Below are 16,905 nucleotides of genomic sequence, written 5' to 3' on the forward strand. Positions count from 1 at the left end.
AGCGTTAGAAATGGACTTCAACTGTTAGCAACTTTAGAGATGGGAACGAGGGTAGATACCCGTCAGTTCTGCCTGGGTCTGTGCAGCTTGTCACGACAAAGCAAAAAGGAGACCATATGCACAGAGCCTTTCTCTCTAGCTGAGAGCCTCATACAGCTCAACCATCCCCTGGGCAACCTCCCGCTGGAGGACGCCTTCTAGAGCGCGCGTGTTTACACTTTTCCTGGACCGGGGGGGCGGGGACCGTAGCTCGCAGACTCTGGGGGATTCCAAACCGTTACTCCGCCCGCCGAGGTGGGGCCAGCCCAACGGCCGAGCCTGCGCAGTGTGCCTGGCAGGCTCCAGGGTCCCGGCGCACTACAAGTCCCAGAAGGCAATGCTCGGCGGGGCCGGCAGCCGCTTTACCTGCTGCGAGCTTTAGTCCTAAGGATACTACCGGCTTTCCCCCTCCCCCGTTCCCGTCGGTCTCCTCTCCACAGTTAAAGGCTACTTCCTTTGGAAGCACATAAGAGGAAGCCATAGCAGCCTCCACACTGAAACTCTCCGGGTACTCGTTCTTTCTCTTTCTGCTCGAATTATGCCTGACTCCCTCACCGGAGTCGGCCAGCGGACGCGAGACAAGGAAGCCTTTGGAGGTCCCAACCCGGGCAACCTGGTTGCACTTCCGCCTCCCAGGCTCCGGAAGGTATCGCGCACGCGCTCCCTGCGACTCCGGCGCGGTTGACTTCCGCTCCCACTGTGCCCTGCGAGCCGAATCATGGATCACACTGGTAAGGAGGCGGAGGCAGTGGGGGTCCTGGTTCCATGCCCCCTGGCCGGCCTGGAACTGGTCGCCCAGCGAGCCTAGAGGGTTTACGCTCGCCCTACAGCATTGGGGTGTGGCGGCGAGAAAGAAATCTCACAGACCCCTCCGCGTGTCCGACCAGGGCCTGCTACTTCCTGGCCTACTCTCTGGTGTGGTACCTACAGCCTCGGTGCCGGCAGCAGCCGTTCCTTCTCTGCTTCTGCCGGTCTCCGAGCCGGGACGGCGGGCGGCGCGGGCTTCGCGGGGAGGAGAGAGCGCCCGCTCTTTTTGTCCTCGTTTTGGGTGATCTGCCCTACGTTATGGGGACTGGCGGGTAGATTCCAATCTCGGAGTCGGGGAAGCCTCATTACGCTGGGAGTCGATGCGCGAGAGTGGGTTGGAGACTTCCTGCTGTCTCAGTCAGCTTTGGGCGGGTGCTGCGGTGGTCACCGCCTGTCGTTTTTGTCTCTCCGGTCTTTCATGGACTAGAGGTGGGAGAAGGGAGTCAGATATGGTTTTCGGAATCATACCGGGAGCAGCCTTTCTGCTTAAGCCGAAAGCATGCTCCGCGCTTCGGCTGTGGTCCTTAACCATCAATCTTGAGCTTAAAATCAAGATAGTCTCATTCCTTTCTCCAAGTAAGAATGGCTTCACTCTTTGTTGTTTGCTTTTTGGCTTTTACTTCTTTATGGTTTTTGGATATTGAATGAGTGCATTTGGAGTTAGATACTGCTCCGTTCAGTTATATCAGCCATATTACAAGTAGGGAGGGAAAGGCTTTTTCCAGTATTAAGTATTGTTTAGAATTCCTCAGTCATCAAGTGTCTACTTAATTTCATATATATATGTATACATATATATATGTATAAGTACGTTATGTGTGTATGTATACACACACATAGATATATATACACACTCTTCTAGGCTTGGAAATGGAATGGTAAAGAAGACGGACTGAGTCCCTCTCCACTTGGAGGTTACGTTCTACTGGGAAAGACAGTAAACAAGTTTTTAAAAATACTTAAATGTTTACAGATTATGATGAGTGCTTTGAAGAGGGTAAACGGGTGCTCTGGTAAAGACTCTCAGGAGGGAGGTTCAGAGAGGGTGGTCAGGGAAGGTCTTTCTGGAAAAGTGACATTTGTAAGCTGAAATCTGATGGATGAGAAGAATCCAGCGTGGAATAAATCACGAGGAAAGCATTTAGAGCAAGTACAAAGACTCTGAGGGAGGAAAATTTAGAGAAGACCAGTCAGCTGCACCTAGTTAACTAGAGGGAAAGAACCGGAAAATGGGATTGGAAAGGAAGGCAGGAGTCAGTCGTGCAAGACTTTGAAGTCCATGGTAAAGATTTGAATGTTATTTTAAGTGCAGTATGAAGCCATTGATCAGAAGTAGAGGAGGAACATAATCTCTTTTTAAAAACGTAATAGGTTGGTTTATGGAGAATGGTGTAAGAGAAGGCAAGAATAATAGAAAATAGAAAATTTAGGAGGTGATTGCAATAGATCAGAAGGGAGGCTTGGCTTAGTGAAGGTGGCTGGTTTAGTGAAAAAGGGAGTGGGCAGATTCAGTGAATCTTTTGGTGATAGAACTCCAACAGGCACTGGTGGATTGGTTTGGAAGCATGTGAGAGAAAGGAAAGGTGCCTAGGGTTCTAGTTTGAGTGGTGTCCATTACTGGAAGACTTGGGAGGAAAACACTTTTTTTTAAGGAGCAGAGGTGAAAAATGGGAATTTGGGAACAGGATTTTGGACTGCTAAGTAAGAGATGTGTGTTGAGACATACAAGGGGAGATGTCAAGTGGAGATCAGAGGGAAGTTTGTTTGGGACTTAGTACCACAAATCACTTAAGGCAGAAGAGAAGAGGGCCTAGAACCAGGCTCTAAGGAACTCTAGTGTTTGGAAATTTTATAGAATCGAAACTCTGGGATCTTGGTGTTAGGTAGCAGACATGCCACGTTAGCAAATGTTTTTCATTTGAGCATCTTACTGGAATTTTGGGAGTCAAGCAGCTTCCACAGTTTAGAGAATGTTACGTTAGGAAATTGTAATGTGGGTGGGTGTGTATCTCCATATTTGTTATCCTAGTTCTCTAAGTTAAAAGTTTGCCTAAGTAAGTAAAAGTCATCTGAACATGAAAATATTCACTAATGAACTGACCATTAAAAAAATTAGTTCCTGCTCAGATATCCCTGCTTAACACCAGCTTCGTTTTTATTCTTCTAGTTAATTTCATTATACGGCCCGTGTCCGTAGTGTTTCATATCAGGAAATGGTATAAAATGCTGTACATTGATTATGATTACAAAAGATTCCGATTTTCATGAAATTCGTTAATGTGAATTCGGTAATTATTTGAATCACAAATAAAATCATTGGCAAGTGAGGAAATGCCAGTTAGCCAGTGAATTGAAGACCTTATGACAGGATAGACATCTCAAAAGGATGTTTCTAATATCAAAGGATTAATAGAGGCCCTTGGGGAAATTGATGAAACCCTCTAACGTTATGCAAAAATGACTGGTTTTGTAATCTTGCTGAAAAAGTCAGTCATAAAATAAAGGCTATCCTGTGGTGGTTTTATAATAGAATTTTGCTGGAAAAATTATTCCAAGAAACTCGTACTTAACACTTGATTCATTCTTCGGCTATTCTAAGAATTAGCACTTAGTTGTAACTATAACCTAAATTTTGTAAAAATGTTTCTTGGTTCCTTTAATTCAAGATAAAATTCTACACAAATCTTTAAAAAACCTATATAATATAGAAGTGTTACGCCTTTTTAAAGTGGATTTCACTTTATATGGCCAGTTCTATCCTTAATTCTCGCTTTGTGTAATATCCAAAGACTTGTGTTGTTAGGGCTTTATGTTTGTAGTTGTCTTATTCAAAAGGAAATAATGCTGTATGTTCTGTTTCTTAGTAAAACCCCCAAAACCCTAAGACAAACCCAGAGTGATGTCACTATTAACTGCTGTACTTTGCTTATGAACTTGCAGTCTGAGGCAGGCTGCAAGGTGTTAGAGGGCAGCAGGCTCTGGAAAGCCATAATAGGCTAAACAAGCCACAGTAGTGACCACAGGTGTCCAGGGTGGTGTGAAAAAGACTTGTAGTAATGAAGTGTTGGTATTTTGATCATTCATCAAGGTGAAACTGTTAAGAGTCCTTTTACTATCTGAAGGACAGCACTGAACTATCTACAACAACTTGCTTTTTTTAGTTCATTGGAAAATCAGGAATACCTATTGAGCAAAAAAAAGAAAATTCATTCTGTCTTATCTGTCTTTTTGCTATTACATTGCTTGTAGGTATTTTTATATAAATAAGCAACTAGAGTGAAAGCAGATGAAATACATTATTAAAATTGTTAATACATTTTGTGAAGTGTTGAGAGTTGATCAAGTTGGATTTATCCTAACTTGACTTTGGCTATCCATGTAATCCCTTTTCCATGAATTTTTTTTTTGAGGGTTAGCTATTATGAAAGTAATAATAGAAAGTAGACTGAAAGATATTTAAATTAATAGTTAAGGACTGATTTTGAATTTTGTCCTATCCTTCCGAAAGAGTGCAAATCGATGTGAGTTCAACATGTGTCTGTAATTCTAGTACCCTTGGAGATCATTAGTACTAATTAGGATACTACTTCCAAATTTGGCTTTACTGAATTTAATGTGGACAGTTTCGCTATCACTCTGGATTGTACTGTCTAATGCAGTGACAGTTACACAGCCTTGTTCACTAATTGTCATGTTTAAAACATTACTATTAAAAAAATTATTTGCATTTCCTATTTTAGGGCATTTCCCTTTCTGTCTTTAGTAGGTAAAGGTAAATATTTTCTGGATTGTAATATCTTGTCATGGACTTGAAGAAAAGGTGGCTTTTAATCTTCAAATAGAGTCAGTTTTATGAAATAATGCTCCTGTTACTCATGGGATATGAGTGAATTTAATTCATAAGCTAATAACAGACAGGGACATAGAAAGTTTCAGTTATTTAGGCCAAGTACAGAAAACTTGCATCCTCCTAAACTATAATTTTCCATTACAATGGTGACCAAGAATAACACAGTCACATGTGTACATCTAGAAATGTTATAGCACAAGTACATTAGTGCATGTTTTTACTACTAAATGGTGCAATAATTTTTACTATATTCCTGAATGCTTTTTAGAAAAACGATTTTACACTTAATAATCACATCCCTAAAACTAACTTCATTTTCAGTGCATTATTTATTTAATTTTACCATTGTCAGTGTTAGTTTTGTGTTTCCAGTATTATTGATTGTCCTGATATCGATGCAGATTACTAAATTTACTGAGTGCCTACTTTGCATACTTGATGGAGATAGTGATGGTTTTTTCTTTTTGTTCTTCTTCCTTTACCTTTCTTTTTCTTTTCTTAAAAAAATCTCTTATAGTTCCAAGACAGAGGTTCTTATCTTAGGCTCATGAAGGGTTTTACATTTCTGTAAATCCCTCTGGAAAAATGGAAAATTTTTTTGTCCATTTTTTTAGGGAGAGGTTCTGTAACTTTTGTCAACTCTTTAAAGGTTCCATATCTCAAAAAGCATTGCTTTAAGGGTTTGTGCAAAATAGAGAAAATTTGTACTTGAACTTATGTAGCATAGTATTTAAAATCAGAAACCAGATATTCAACCCTTGATAATGTTGGGTATGTTGCTTTAATACCTGTGGCAGAATAATCTTCAAAAAGAAAAACTAAAAGAAATTACAACTTTTTTTCTAACATAGACAATGAGTTACAAGGCACTAATAGTTCTGGATCATTGGGTGGTCTTGATGTTCGAAGACGAATTCCTATAAAGCTCATCTCCAAACAAGGGAACAAAGCCAAAGCTTCACCTCGAACTCCAAGGACTATAAACAGGATGCCTGCAAAGGCTGCAGCTGGTGATGAAGGTAATTTGTTTAAACTAATAGGTCCAAAAGTCTTTCTTTTATATCTGATTCCACCAAATAAGCCATGTGATTTTATTTACCTTTAGTCACCTCTTTTTTTAATCTTTTATACTCTCTTCCTTCTTCAGTCTTTGACTTCTCATTTTGGCATATTTAATTTTCTCTCCCTTTATAAATATTTTTGGTTTATTTTCTTGTTGAAAGTAACACTGCCTATTGTTTAAAAAAATCTAAACAATATTGCAGAAAACATAGTAAAATTGTCTCCCTCCCCCATAATTATTCTCTTCCCAAATAATCCCTGGTATGACTTTTTCATAGTTCCTTTATAACTGCCCTTTTTTCATGCAAGATGGATGTGAGATTTGGCCTTCTCAGTACATACAGTTGTATCTCATTTAAGAAAATAGGTTTAGGTATTTCACTTATGGATATACCATAATTTATTTAACAATTTTTCTAATTTTTTGCTGTTAAAAACAATTTTGTAGTAAATATCCTTGTATATGTACCTTAGTAGGTATATTTTGTAGAATTTAAACTTTGCGTGAATTTGGGCATCTTAGAACTTGGTGGATTTTAGAATTTGTACATTTTAGAATTTGACAGATGTCGCCAGATGGCCCTTTAAAAACAGTACATCACTTTATACTCCCACACCAGTATTGGTACTAATAACCTTTACAAATGTTTGTTCTGATACACATTTCTTTAATTATGAGTGGGGTTGTATATCTTTTCATAGTACTGGTCATTTCTTTTGCCTAGGATCTACTTGTTCATTTCCTTTTCCCATTTTTTTTTCCTGTTTGATTGTCTTTTGATTTTTATGAGTTCTTTCTTTGTAAATTAATATATTGTATATTACATTACAATATATGACAATACAATATATTGTCATATATTATATATATTCTCCATTTGTCTTTTGAGTTTTATATATAAAATTTTTATTGTAGAAAAGCTTGACGATTCTATGTAATCAGATATCCAGTCTTTTCTAGTGTGACTTCTGGGTTTTTTGTCATCGTTAGAAAGGCCTTTCCCCATTTAATGAGTATAAAACAGTTTTCCCATCTTACCCTTTAGTACAGGGTCAGCAAACTATGGCCTATTGGCCAAATCCAGTCCTGTCTTTTTGTAAATAAAGTTTTATTGGGACACATCCATGCCCATGGCTGCTTTTCACACTATATTGGCATAGTTGAGTAATTTCAGGTATGGCCTACAGAGCCTAAAATATTTACTTAACTGGCCTTTAAGCAGGAAAAGTTTGCTGACCCCTGCTCTGGAACTTTTATAGATGTGTATTTGGTTATTAAAACAAAAAGGGGGTATGGGCTTGAAGTGGAAGGGAATGAAGAGATAACTGAGAGGAAAAGGATAGAAAGGGGATTTTAGCTCTTTTTCATTGTTTTACTGTTACACAAGAATTTATACATTACTGTGTAGTTTTTAAAAAGTATTTAAAAACCAAAAAGACCAACGCGGGGGTACACTAGGTTATTGATAGAGCAGCAGTAGCTGGTATGTTATCTATACAAATATATATGTAGCTTAATGATGGGAGTACAAGTTGAACTACTCTGAAAAATGATAATGTGCTCCTAACTTTCTTGGCTGTTGTTCTGCTCAATAATTTTTTTTTTAGATAAGTAGAGAAGTTAACTTTCCTTATTTTGAGTTTTAGATGACAGCAGCTTTTATAAGGTATAAATGGACCATATAAGAACCTAGGGTCACTCAGATGTAACTTATAAGAACTCTACATTTGTGTTGGAGGTAATTAGATAACAGTACACTGGTATATATGTCTGTATCAGGTTCAAAAAATTCTTGCATCTATGTGTGTGTGTCTGTCTCCGTTTGTGTTTGTGTGTCTGTATGCAGATGCTGTAATGTAGCCATGTGGGTAAAGTTAAAACTTCTGTGCTTTGGCTACTCTGTTTACCAGTTCTAGGGCCAAAAGAGTCGTGAGAAGCCTGGCACCTTGGAGGGATAGATTTGTCTTCTCAGCTTTACTTTAGGTAATTGGATTCTACCTAGAATCCCCACAAGACTGTTTGCTGGTGTTTTTTTTGTTTTGTTTTGTTTTTTTCCGGTACGCGGGCCTCTCACTGCCGTGGCCTCTCCCGTTGTGGAGCACAGGCTCCGGATGCGCAGGCTCAGTGGCCACGGCTCACTGGCTCAGCCGCTCCGCGGCACGTGGAATCCTCCCGGACAGGGGCACGAACCCGCGCCCCCCACATCGGCAGGCGGACCCCCAACAACTACGCCACCAGGGAAGCCCTGTTGGTTTTCTTTTGTATGAGATGAGAGGATTACCATCAACTTTTTAATTAGGTCAGAGAAATTGAAATTGAGCCCATTTGATCTTCATATTAACTTTATTGATATATGCCGTGTAGGGGAGGATACTTGTAAGTAGATATGATATAAATTCTGTTGTTTGTGTGATTAACCAGGGAGAGGTTTCAATGGAAAGGATGAAGTATGAATATGTTGGATGTTTCTAAAATCACGCTCGGGGCTTCCCTGGTGGCGCAGTGGTTGAGAATCCGCCTGCCAATGCAGGGGACACGGGTTCGAGCCCTGGTCTGGGAAGATCCCACATGCTGTGGAGCAACTAAGCCCGTGCGCCACAGCTATTGAGGCTGCGTATCTGGAGCCTGTGCTCTGCAACAAGAGAGGCCGCGACAATGAGAGGCCCACGCACCGCGATGAAGAGTGGCCCCCACTCGCCACAACTAGAGAAAGCCCGTGCGCAGCAACGAAGACCCAACACAGCCAAAAATAAATAAATAAATAAATTTTTTAAAAAAGATAGTAAAAAATAAAATCAGGCTCAGTTTAAAGCTGAAGAAGAGGGTACCTAATTTACTAAGTCGTAAGAAGAAAGTCTGCAGAATTCTTTGTTTTCATTAATCCTTTGGCAATAATATCAGTTTCTTACAGCATAATACCACTTTAATAGATAGATCAGAATAAATGGTGATAAGTATCTTTTATTTGTGTAATAATCATGATGATGATAATTAGTAGTTTTATACTAGAAGTAGTTTGGCGAATTAATAAGAGCACTTGAATGGGAGTGAAGAGATCTGAGATCTTTTCCTAGCTCTGCCACTGATCTTCTCTGTGTTGAGTTATTATGATCTCCAGTACTGAAGTATTCTCAGTCATGAGAGTTGGACTACATGATTGCCAAGATCATTTCTAGCTGGTGCTTTAAACTAGACTTGATTATCTTGTTCTTAGAAGAGCTTTGAAAGGTGTCAGTGAATAGGTCTATTTGGCCATGTATATGTACTTCCAAAATGAAATTGAGATGTGAAAAGTTAATAGGTAACACTTTCTTCTCTCAGAAGGATTTGATTATAATGAAGAAGAACGGTATGACTGTAAAGGGGGCGAACTGTTTGGAAATCAGCGAAGATTTCCTGGACACCTTTTTTGGGACTTTCAGGTATAACTAAATATAAAAAATTTTATTAGAACAATAAACTATTTTAAATACTTTATTAGAACAATTCAGACTACATAAAGAATGGTATGAACTTTTATTATAGTTACATCTTTCAGTAGTCACAAATCTTCTGTTTATTAATACCCTATTTCACTGTTTCCAAAAATAATCTGAAGTAATTTTTAGTAAAGTCAAGTAAAATCAATAACCATTAACACTGTTTAAGGGAATAAACCCCCAAGACTGATGGTGGCCCAACTAATGTGGCATATGTGGGGATTATACCAAGAAACCTTCATTTCTAATTGTTTTAATAACCTTTATAAAATACTAACCAATTCATTGTGTAAATTATGGATGTAAGTTTTAGAAATGCTTAAGGAAAATTTAATTATATCATTTCAACAGATAAACATCTTAGGTGAAAAGGATGATACACCAGTTCATTTCTGTGACAAATGTGGATTGCCTATTAAAATCTATGGGCGAATGGTAAGTATAAATTAAATTCTGTTTTTGTAAGTTAAATATTTGTGTAGAGGTAGGATTCTGAAATTTAAGTAGGTAGATTTATTACTGTTTAGTGATTAAGTTTATAACATTTTAAATAAGTATATAGCTAGGGGAAATTTGGGAATAATATGCATTTAATAGAATTATCTTGACAAATTCTTTAATTGCTTGTAAAATATTAATTACAGAAACTAATTTTAAAAACTAAATAATTTCCTTGGACTGTTTGATACCTGTTAGTTTACATTAATTCTAGTTTATTAGGGAAAAATGTTTTTTTTTCCCCTTGTTAACAGAATAAAATCAGTTATTTATTTCTGAAGGCTATAATTTTTAATATAAAACTGAATAAAGATTATTTATGATTTCTGAGAGTTGAATTCTAAACGTTAAAAAGAATACAGCCCTAAATATAATTTAATAGTAATTTTGACATATAAAAAGATAGTTTTACATTTTTGTTGGAAAAAAATTTGAACTCAATGATATATCTGTGATAGTGGAGGGTGTGGATTATGCACTGTTGCTTTGCTGTATAACACAGCTAAATAATGGTAATGGCCTGTGAGTTTTAAAATGGTGTAACATCATTTTACTGTGTCCTTCTGATTTATTTTTAAATATTTGTAAGTTCATTAACTTAAGACTACCAGGGAATAAGGCTACTTATATTACATTAGAAGATATTTGTTCTTTTCCTGCCTAGGAATACTTTCAGGAGATACAGGATTAGATAAAACATCATGCAGTATTCTTCAGGAGCTTTTAACCTGTAGGGACCATGAATGTGTAAGCAAATATGCATGTATGTGTTTTTTGAGGAAAGGGCCAAAGTTTTCATCACATTCTCACAAGAGCTTTGTGACTGAAAAAGGTTAACTGTTGCTTTTATGTAATTGGTACTTAATAAATGTTCATTTTAACAAAACAGTTCTTAAGTGCCTTCTATGTCTAGGTCACTGTGCTTACTGTTTTTTGTTTTTTTATGGAAGTATTTTAATTTTTTCTAGTATGCTTAACTGTAACATGTCTCTGTTCACAGATTCCATGCAAGCATGTTTTTTGCTATGACTGTGCTATTTTACATGAAAAAAAGGGAGATAAGATGTGTCCAGGGTAAGAGCATCATTAAATTTTTAAACAATAAAGTTTTGATATAATGATTTATAATCTAGGTTAAAGGTCAGAGTGTGCTATAGACCGGTGGCAGGATATCAGATGTGTAGGTGGCAGGATATCAGATGTGTAGACATGGCTCATGTTTCTCTGTGCGCCTAGAGTTGACCTTAGCCTTCTCCTTAAGATAGGGCTAATTAGCTATTATCAATCAATTCAAATTGACCAAAATAACGAGTGTATTTGCCATCACAAAGTTAGCGTTATAAACCAAAAATAGTTATTTTCTTGTTTTAATGGGACGCTAGAGAGGTAGTATCACTTAGTGATTGAGAGCAAAGACTTTTGAATTAGAATTTCTGGATTCAAATCTCTATTCTCTTATTTATTAGCTGTGTGACATAGGTGATTTCTTCATCTGTAAAATGGAGCTAATAATAGTACTTACCTCCCTGGGTTATTATTAGAAGTAAATGAGTTAATACATATATAGTACATAGTACTATGTAAGTATAGGCTCTTATTTATTACCTTCAAATCTGATTATTATGTCTTGAGTATATCTTAGAACACCATCATGTTCTAAGATAGACTCAGACAAGTTATGACAATCTAGAGGTGTTGGTTGATAGTGATCTATTTGGGGATGGTCCTGAAGGATCCAGAATAAACTATGAATTTTTATGTCAATTTAGAACCCCTGATAGAATGTTTGAGGAAAGCTTTGAGAGAAACGTCTTTGGAACAACTGTAGGCTTCCTAGATTCCTTATAACCTATGTCAGAACCTATCCCAAGGGTTGTAGTATTAGTTGATAGCAAAGCTATGGACAGTTGTAAGGGATAATTTTCTTTTATGGTGTAGGAAGATTGGCATCACTGAGAGAGAATGGATGATTCATTGACAAACCAGTGCCGACTAATTCTCTTGCCATATTTTTATTAGCCCTTTAAAGTCACAGATTATAAAATTTATAGTGTGAGTTTAAAGAGTATTTCCTTCCTAGAATTATAATTCAGAATTATGAAATTAAAAGTGCATATTCACTGTTTGCCTTATTTTCTGTAATGCCTGATTTTCCAACACGGTGTACATCCACTATATAGTAAATTTGATTGCCTCATTGGGATAAGGGATTTTGGATGTTGTAAAACACCATGTAGAGGACATCAAAAGGTTTTCTCTTTTATGTAAGTGTTCTAATGTTAATATTTAAAAGGGAATTTAGTTTTCAGGGTATTCACTGTAACTCCAGTAAGCATCTCACTGGTTGGCCCTTAGGTATATTAGAGCATAAGCCTATCTGGATTAACAGACCCAGGTTAGAAAGTGAAGAAATGGCAATCCAAATTAATGTAAATACTATATACTAATGCTTAAGCATCACCCAAAGAAGTGCCTCACATCCCGTTACTGTGGAGATATTTCAGAGCTTACAGCAAGTTAGAAGCAAAAAATAAGAAGTGTGCCAAATGGCCACTAAAGGGATGCTTTCTAGTATCAAGAAGGAGTACCAGCCTTCAGTGAGGAAGGAAAAACAGACACCACTCAAAATCAAGAATATAGAGCCGTGTAATACAGTGTCATATGACCTGACACACATATTCAATGATAACAGCTTATACATGTATAGTGCTTAACTAGTCAATAACTCCTGTCATTTTCACTGTTTCATTAATGTTACAGATACTCTTTTAAGTGGGGCGAAGTAGATACAAAAACATTTTGAGTTAGGTTAGATGTTTGAACCCCGTTTTACAGATAAAGTTTAAATGACCTCACCGAGATCTCAGAGCCAATACTAGACCCCAGTTCCAAGTCCTAGTTCGGTCCTCTTTCCCCTATTTCAAGAAGACTCTAAAGGCAAGAGTGGATTAAAAATAGTGAATGAAGAATAGTTACAGTTTGACCCTGACTCATTAAGAAAATATTGAGTTAAATTTAGTGGTTATAATTTAGAGAAGCAGGAGTGTGTAATACTTTGTACTAGTAAATTTGTCTTACAGTTCAGAAAGACCCCTTCTTGAAGGGACTCTTGGTGTTCAGGGTTTGAATTTAATTTGTTTATGTTGTTTAATGTTAAGAACCTTGATGATTATGATGATCCTATTTATTTTTGTAGTTCTTACAGTTCTCCCACTTGGTGTCTTCCACTTAGTATTATTTGCGCAGAAAATAATACTCAATAAATAACGGTACAAGTTTGAATTGCATGATTGTGACACATCCTTTGGTTTGCCCTTCCTGGATTTTTCTTTGTGACTGGATGCAAAGCATAGAATTGTTTGAGAAAATGAGATAAATTCTAGGTCTTGGGAAGAAAAGGTCTTTTCTTAAAACATACTCTGTTTGATAAACACTTTGAATTTTTTTCTTAAGCGTTCTGATGTTGAAAGAAATGCTGATGCTTAATAGGGAACAGACCACAAAGTGGAAAAGATTAAAGGTTCACTTGCAGTTAACTATAACTTTTAATTGTGAACTTCTGTAGTATTTTCCATAACAAAATTTAAAACTAGTCATATCTTTGAAATTAAGTGCATTATTTTTGTAGTTTGTTTTTAGTAAATCAAACTTTTTTCCCCCTCTAATTTAGCTGTAGTGATCCTGTGCAGCGAATTGAGCAGTGTACACGAGGTTCTCTCTTCATGTGTAGCATTGTTCAAGGGTGCAAGAGAACATACTTGTCCCAGAGAGACTTACAGGCTCATATCAACCACCGCCATATGAGAGCTGGAAAACCTGTTACCCGTGCTTCACTTGAAAATGTTCATCCTCCTATTGCCCCACCACCAGCTGAAATCCCTGATCGTTTTATAATGCCGCCAGACAAGCACCATATGAGCCATATTCCGCCAAAGCAGCACATCATGATGCCACCACCTCCTTTGCAACATGTGCCGCACGAGCACTATAATCAGCCACATGAGGATATTCGTGCTCCTCCAGCAGAATTGTCCATGGCTCCACCTCCACCTCGCTCGGTCAGTCAGGAAACCTTTCGTATTTCAACAAGAAAACACAGCAATTTAATAACTGTCCCTATTCAGGATGACTCAAGTTCAGGTGCTAGAGAACCACCACCTCCTGCCCCAGCACCTGCTCACCATCATCCTGAATATCAGGGTCAACCAGTGGTCTCGCACCCTCATCATATTATGCCTCCACAGCAACATTACGCACCACCCCCACCTCCTCCACCACCAATAAGCCATCCAATGCCACATCCTCCCCAGGCCGCAGGTACCCCTCACCTGGTGTATAGCCAAGCTCCACCTCCACCAATGACCTCTGCTCCACCACCAATCACCCCTCCCCCTGGACATATTATGGCCCAGATGCCACCTTATATGAATCATCCTCCTCCAGGACCTCCCCCCCCTCAACATGGTGGTCCACCTGTAACTGCACCCCCTCCTCACCATTATAATCCTAACTCTTTACCCCAGTTCACTGAAGATCAAGGAACTCTGAGCCCTCCATTTACACAGCCAGGGGGAATGAGTCCTGGTATATGGCCTGCACCGAGAGGGCCGCCTCCTCCTCCACGAATGCAGGGTCCGCCTTCTCAAACCCCACTTCCTGGACCACATCATCCAGATCAGACAAGATATAGACCGTATTACCAATGATAATAGTATTTTGAACTGAAGATATGATGAGGAAACAAACTTATGTATAGTCAATCTTTTAATTAAGCTTTGACTGTTTGGGGAAGGGAAAGTGCCTCTTACTGAGGTGGCTGTAAAACACTTAGGGTCTTGTCTCTTAAAATGGTTTTAAATCTTGACCTTAGGAGTGATTTCAAGTACTATACTGTAGTGCAGATAAGTGGCTCAGTTGAGCACAACTATATTTTAACAACTTTCTTCCCCTAGTGTGGTAAATTGACCCAGAGGTGACCATTTGTAAAAAATTTGAAAAAATTTTTTCGTCGTTCCACTTTCAAAAGTATTGCTTTTGTTAAACCCAATGTTTAGTTTTTCTTGTCATACATTTTGTTAACCTGTGTAAATGGATTAAATTTCAATATGGTTGTAAAAATGCTATTTTTATGTGAATTTAAGTGCAGCCACATACTGTTTTTTAAACCATATGTTTTACCACTAATTTCCCAAAGTTATAATAAAATTCTAAAAGTAAAAATCTACTAGAATTTACTGTAAGGCAGACTGTTAAATGGTAGAAAATGATTTCACGTGTTAGGCACTGAAATTTTGAGGTATATTAGGTGTATAATGCACTTCACTTGGATGCCTTTTCATTTGTAGGCAGCCTCAGGAACACCAAAATACATTGGAATTCCAGTACTAAGAAATATTTATGTTTGTAATATTGAAAGGCAGTGTTCGTTACTTGGAAAGTTACGGCCAAAGTAATCAACTCTGTAGGCTCCAAGCTGTTGGGGATTCTGGTACCCATTAATGCTTTTTACTGAATGGTTGGAATCACATGATGCACCACACTGATTAATCTTAAGTAACGTTATTTTATAGAACTGTTTAAATGGTGTGCTTTAGATGAAGTGTATTTCTCTCTACTCATTGTCTTAAACTAAATATTTAGGGCTGAATAGGCTTTATGTAATTCCTCATTTCATGGTAGAATTTGATCCCGTGCTTAAGTGGGTTCTTGTTTATTGGGTTTTAAACTATAATTTGAATGCCATGGAGGAATTTGAATACTGTATTAATGAAGGACATTCTTGTAATCACATACTTGTGTTGCTCAGGTTTCATTACTGTGTGATAAGGTTTTTCCTCTAACTTGACATTTAAAAACTATTAATGATTTCCTGTTTCTTTTATTGGTTAAGCATGCTTGGGGTCAACAGTGAAGACTACCAGATGATTTTGTATTGGAGAAAAGAAAAGTAATCTAAATTGTGAATTTCAGTGCTTTATAAGGTGTCTTCGGAGTCAGCTTTTGCTTTATAGGGGCTTCTTACAGTCCAGCTGAGATGACCACTTACAGTTTATACAGAACTCATGTATAAATCAACACTCTTAGGATATTACTATATATCCTTTGAATAAACCCCTGTGAAGTACTTCCTCCCCCCTAAAATGGTGCATAACATATAAACATGAAATGTGTAGTATGCAGATGCCATTTATTAAATAGTTTGTAGTGTATAAATTTAGAACATTTCTTTTTGACAAAGGGTGAACTGATTGCTAATTTACCATTTCTGTCAGGAACAGGCAAAACTTCTCATGTTGGATAATCAGATGCAAAGTAATCTATGAACTTAGAGCTGAAGTTAGAAATAATATAAATTGCCCTTTCAACCTTGACCAGCTGAAAATAACTAATACACTTTTTTTAAGTGAAAGTACGTGATTTTTCACACCTAGCAATTTGAGAGTCCAGTTGTTAATGCAATATTTCTAGTGAGAAATTGTTATTAGAAGCATGGGAGTGAAATAGTATGAAATGGTGGTGAGTGTGTCTATCATATTACTGTAGGTACTTGGACTGTGCAAACTTGATTCCTTGTCATGGCCCTATTTAGGAGCTGTTAAAATACTCTTGTTGAAAATCCAGTACCATTTTTTTGGTTTCATGTAATAGGAAATAGCCGAATTCACTTTAAAGCTTCTCAACTATTTATGAAGAGCTCACCTGTTTTAATGAAATTCACTAGAATTGAATGTGGCATGAAACCACTTAGCCTATATATTGGACAAAAAAATTAATATCATGATAAAATTCCACATGTTAAGAGAATTCTTGTAGGTTTTTAAAAAATGATTTCTTTTTGGTTAGCTTTAAGAAATATGTGTTACGCAGGAAGGCAGATCAGATGAAATGTGTTGTAACAGACAATTTTTTAAAATGGTGTTAGACTTGAATTCATCCAGTTATTGTTTGAATGAGGGTGGGTGGGTAGAGGATAACAGAATTACTGTTAGTGTTTCTTTCCTTAAGGAAAAAGATGTGAATCCCAGCCTTATTTCAGGGAAGCCTTTGAAGCTATGATGGACATAAGTCTAAATTAAATGTATGTATATTTCATTATATTGCTCTTAAGACTACTGAGGTGGCAGTTTAATTCTTAAAAACAATAAAATGAAAGCATAAATACTATTTTG

General features: G+C 37.5%; 1 protein-coding gene across 4 annotated transcripts; it reads left to right on the forward strand.

The window, feature by feature from the left end:
- Positions 1 to 356: 356 nt before the first annotated feature.
- CBLL1 (Cbl proto-oncogene like 1) lies at positions 357 to 16,900 on the forward strand. 4 transcript variants are annotated; one of them, XM_059074042.2, is made up of 6 exons: positions 357 to 770; positions 5,548 to 5,715; positions 9,081 to 9,181; positions 9,590 to 9,673; positions 10,737 to 10,810; positions 13,407 to 16,900. In XM_059074042.2, the coding sequence occupies exons 1-6, from the start codon at positions 758 to 760 to the stop codon at positions 14,440 to 14,442; spliced, it is 1,476 nt and encodes a 491-aa protein (XP_058930025.1). In that variant the 5' UTR covers positions 357 to 757; the 3' UTR covers positions 14,443 to 16,900. The 4 variants fall into 4 exon arrangements, with proteins under 4 accessions (XP_058930025.1, XP_058930026.1, XP_066898944.1 ...); XM_059074043.2 differs by having other exon boundaries at positions 664 to 770; positions 9,084 to 9,181; XM_067042843.1 differs by lacking the exon at positions 357 to 770 and adding an exon at positions 793 to 954.
- The last annotated feature ends 5 nt before the right edge of the window (positions 16,901 to 16,905 follow it).

The sequence above is a fragment of the Kogia breviceps genome, chromosome 9 (assembly GCF_026419965.1).
Source record: "Kogia breviceps isolate mKogBre1 chromosome 9, mKogBre1 haplotype 1, whole genome shotgun sequence".
NCBI lineage: Eukaryota > Metazoa > Chordata > Mammalia > Artiodactyla > Physeteridae > Kogia > Kogia breviceps.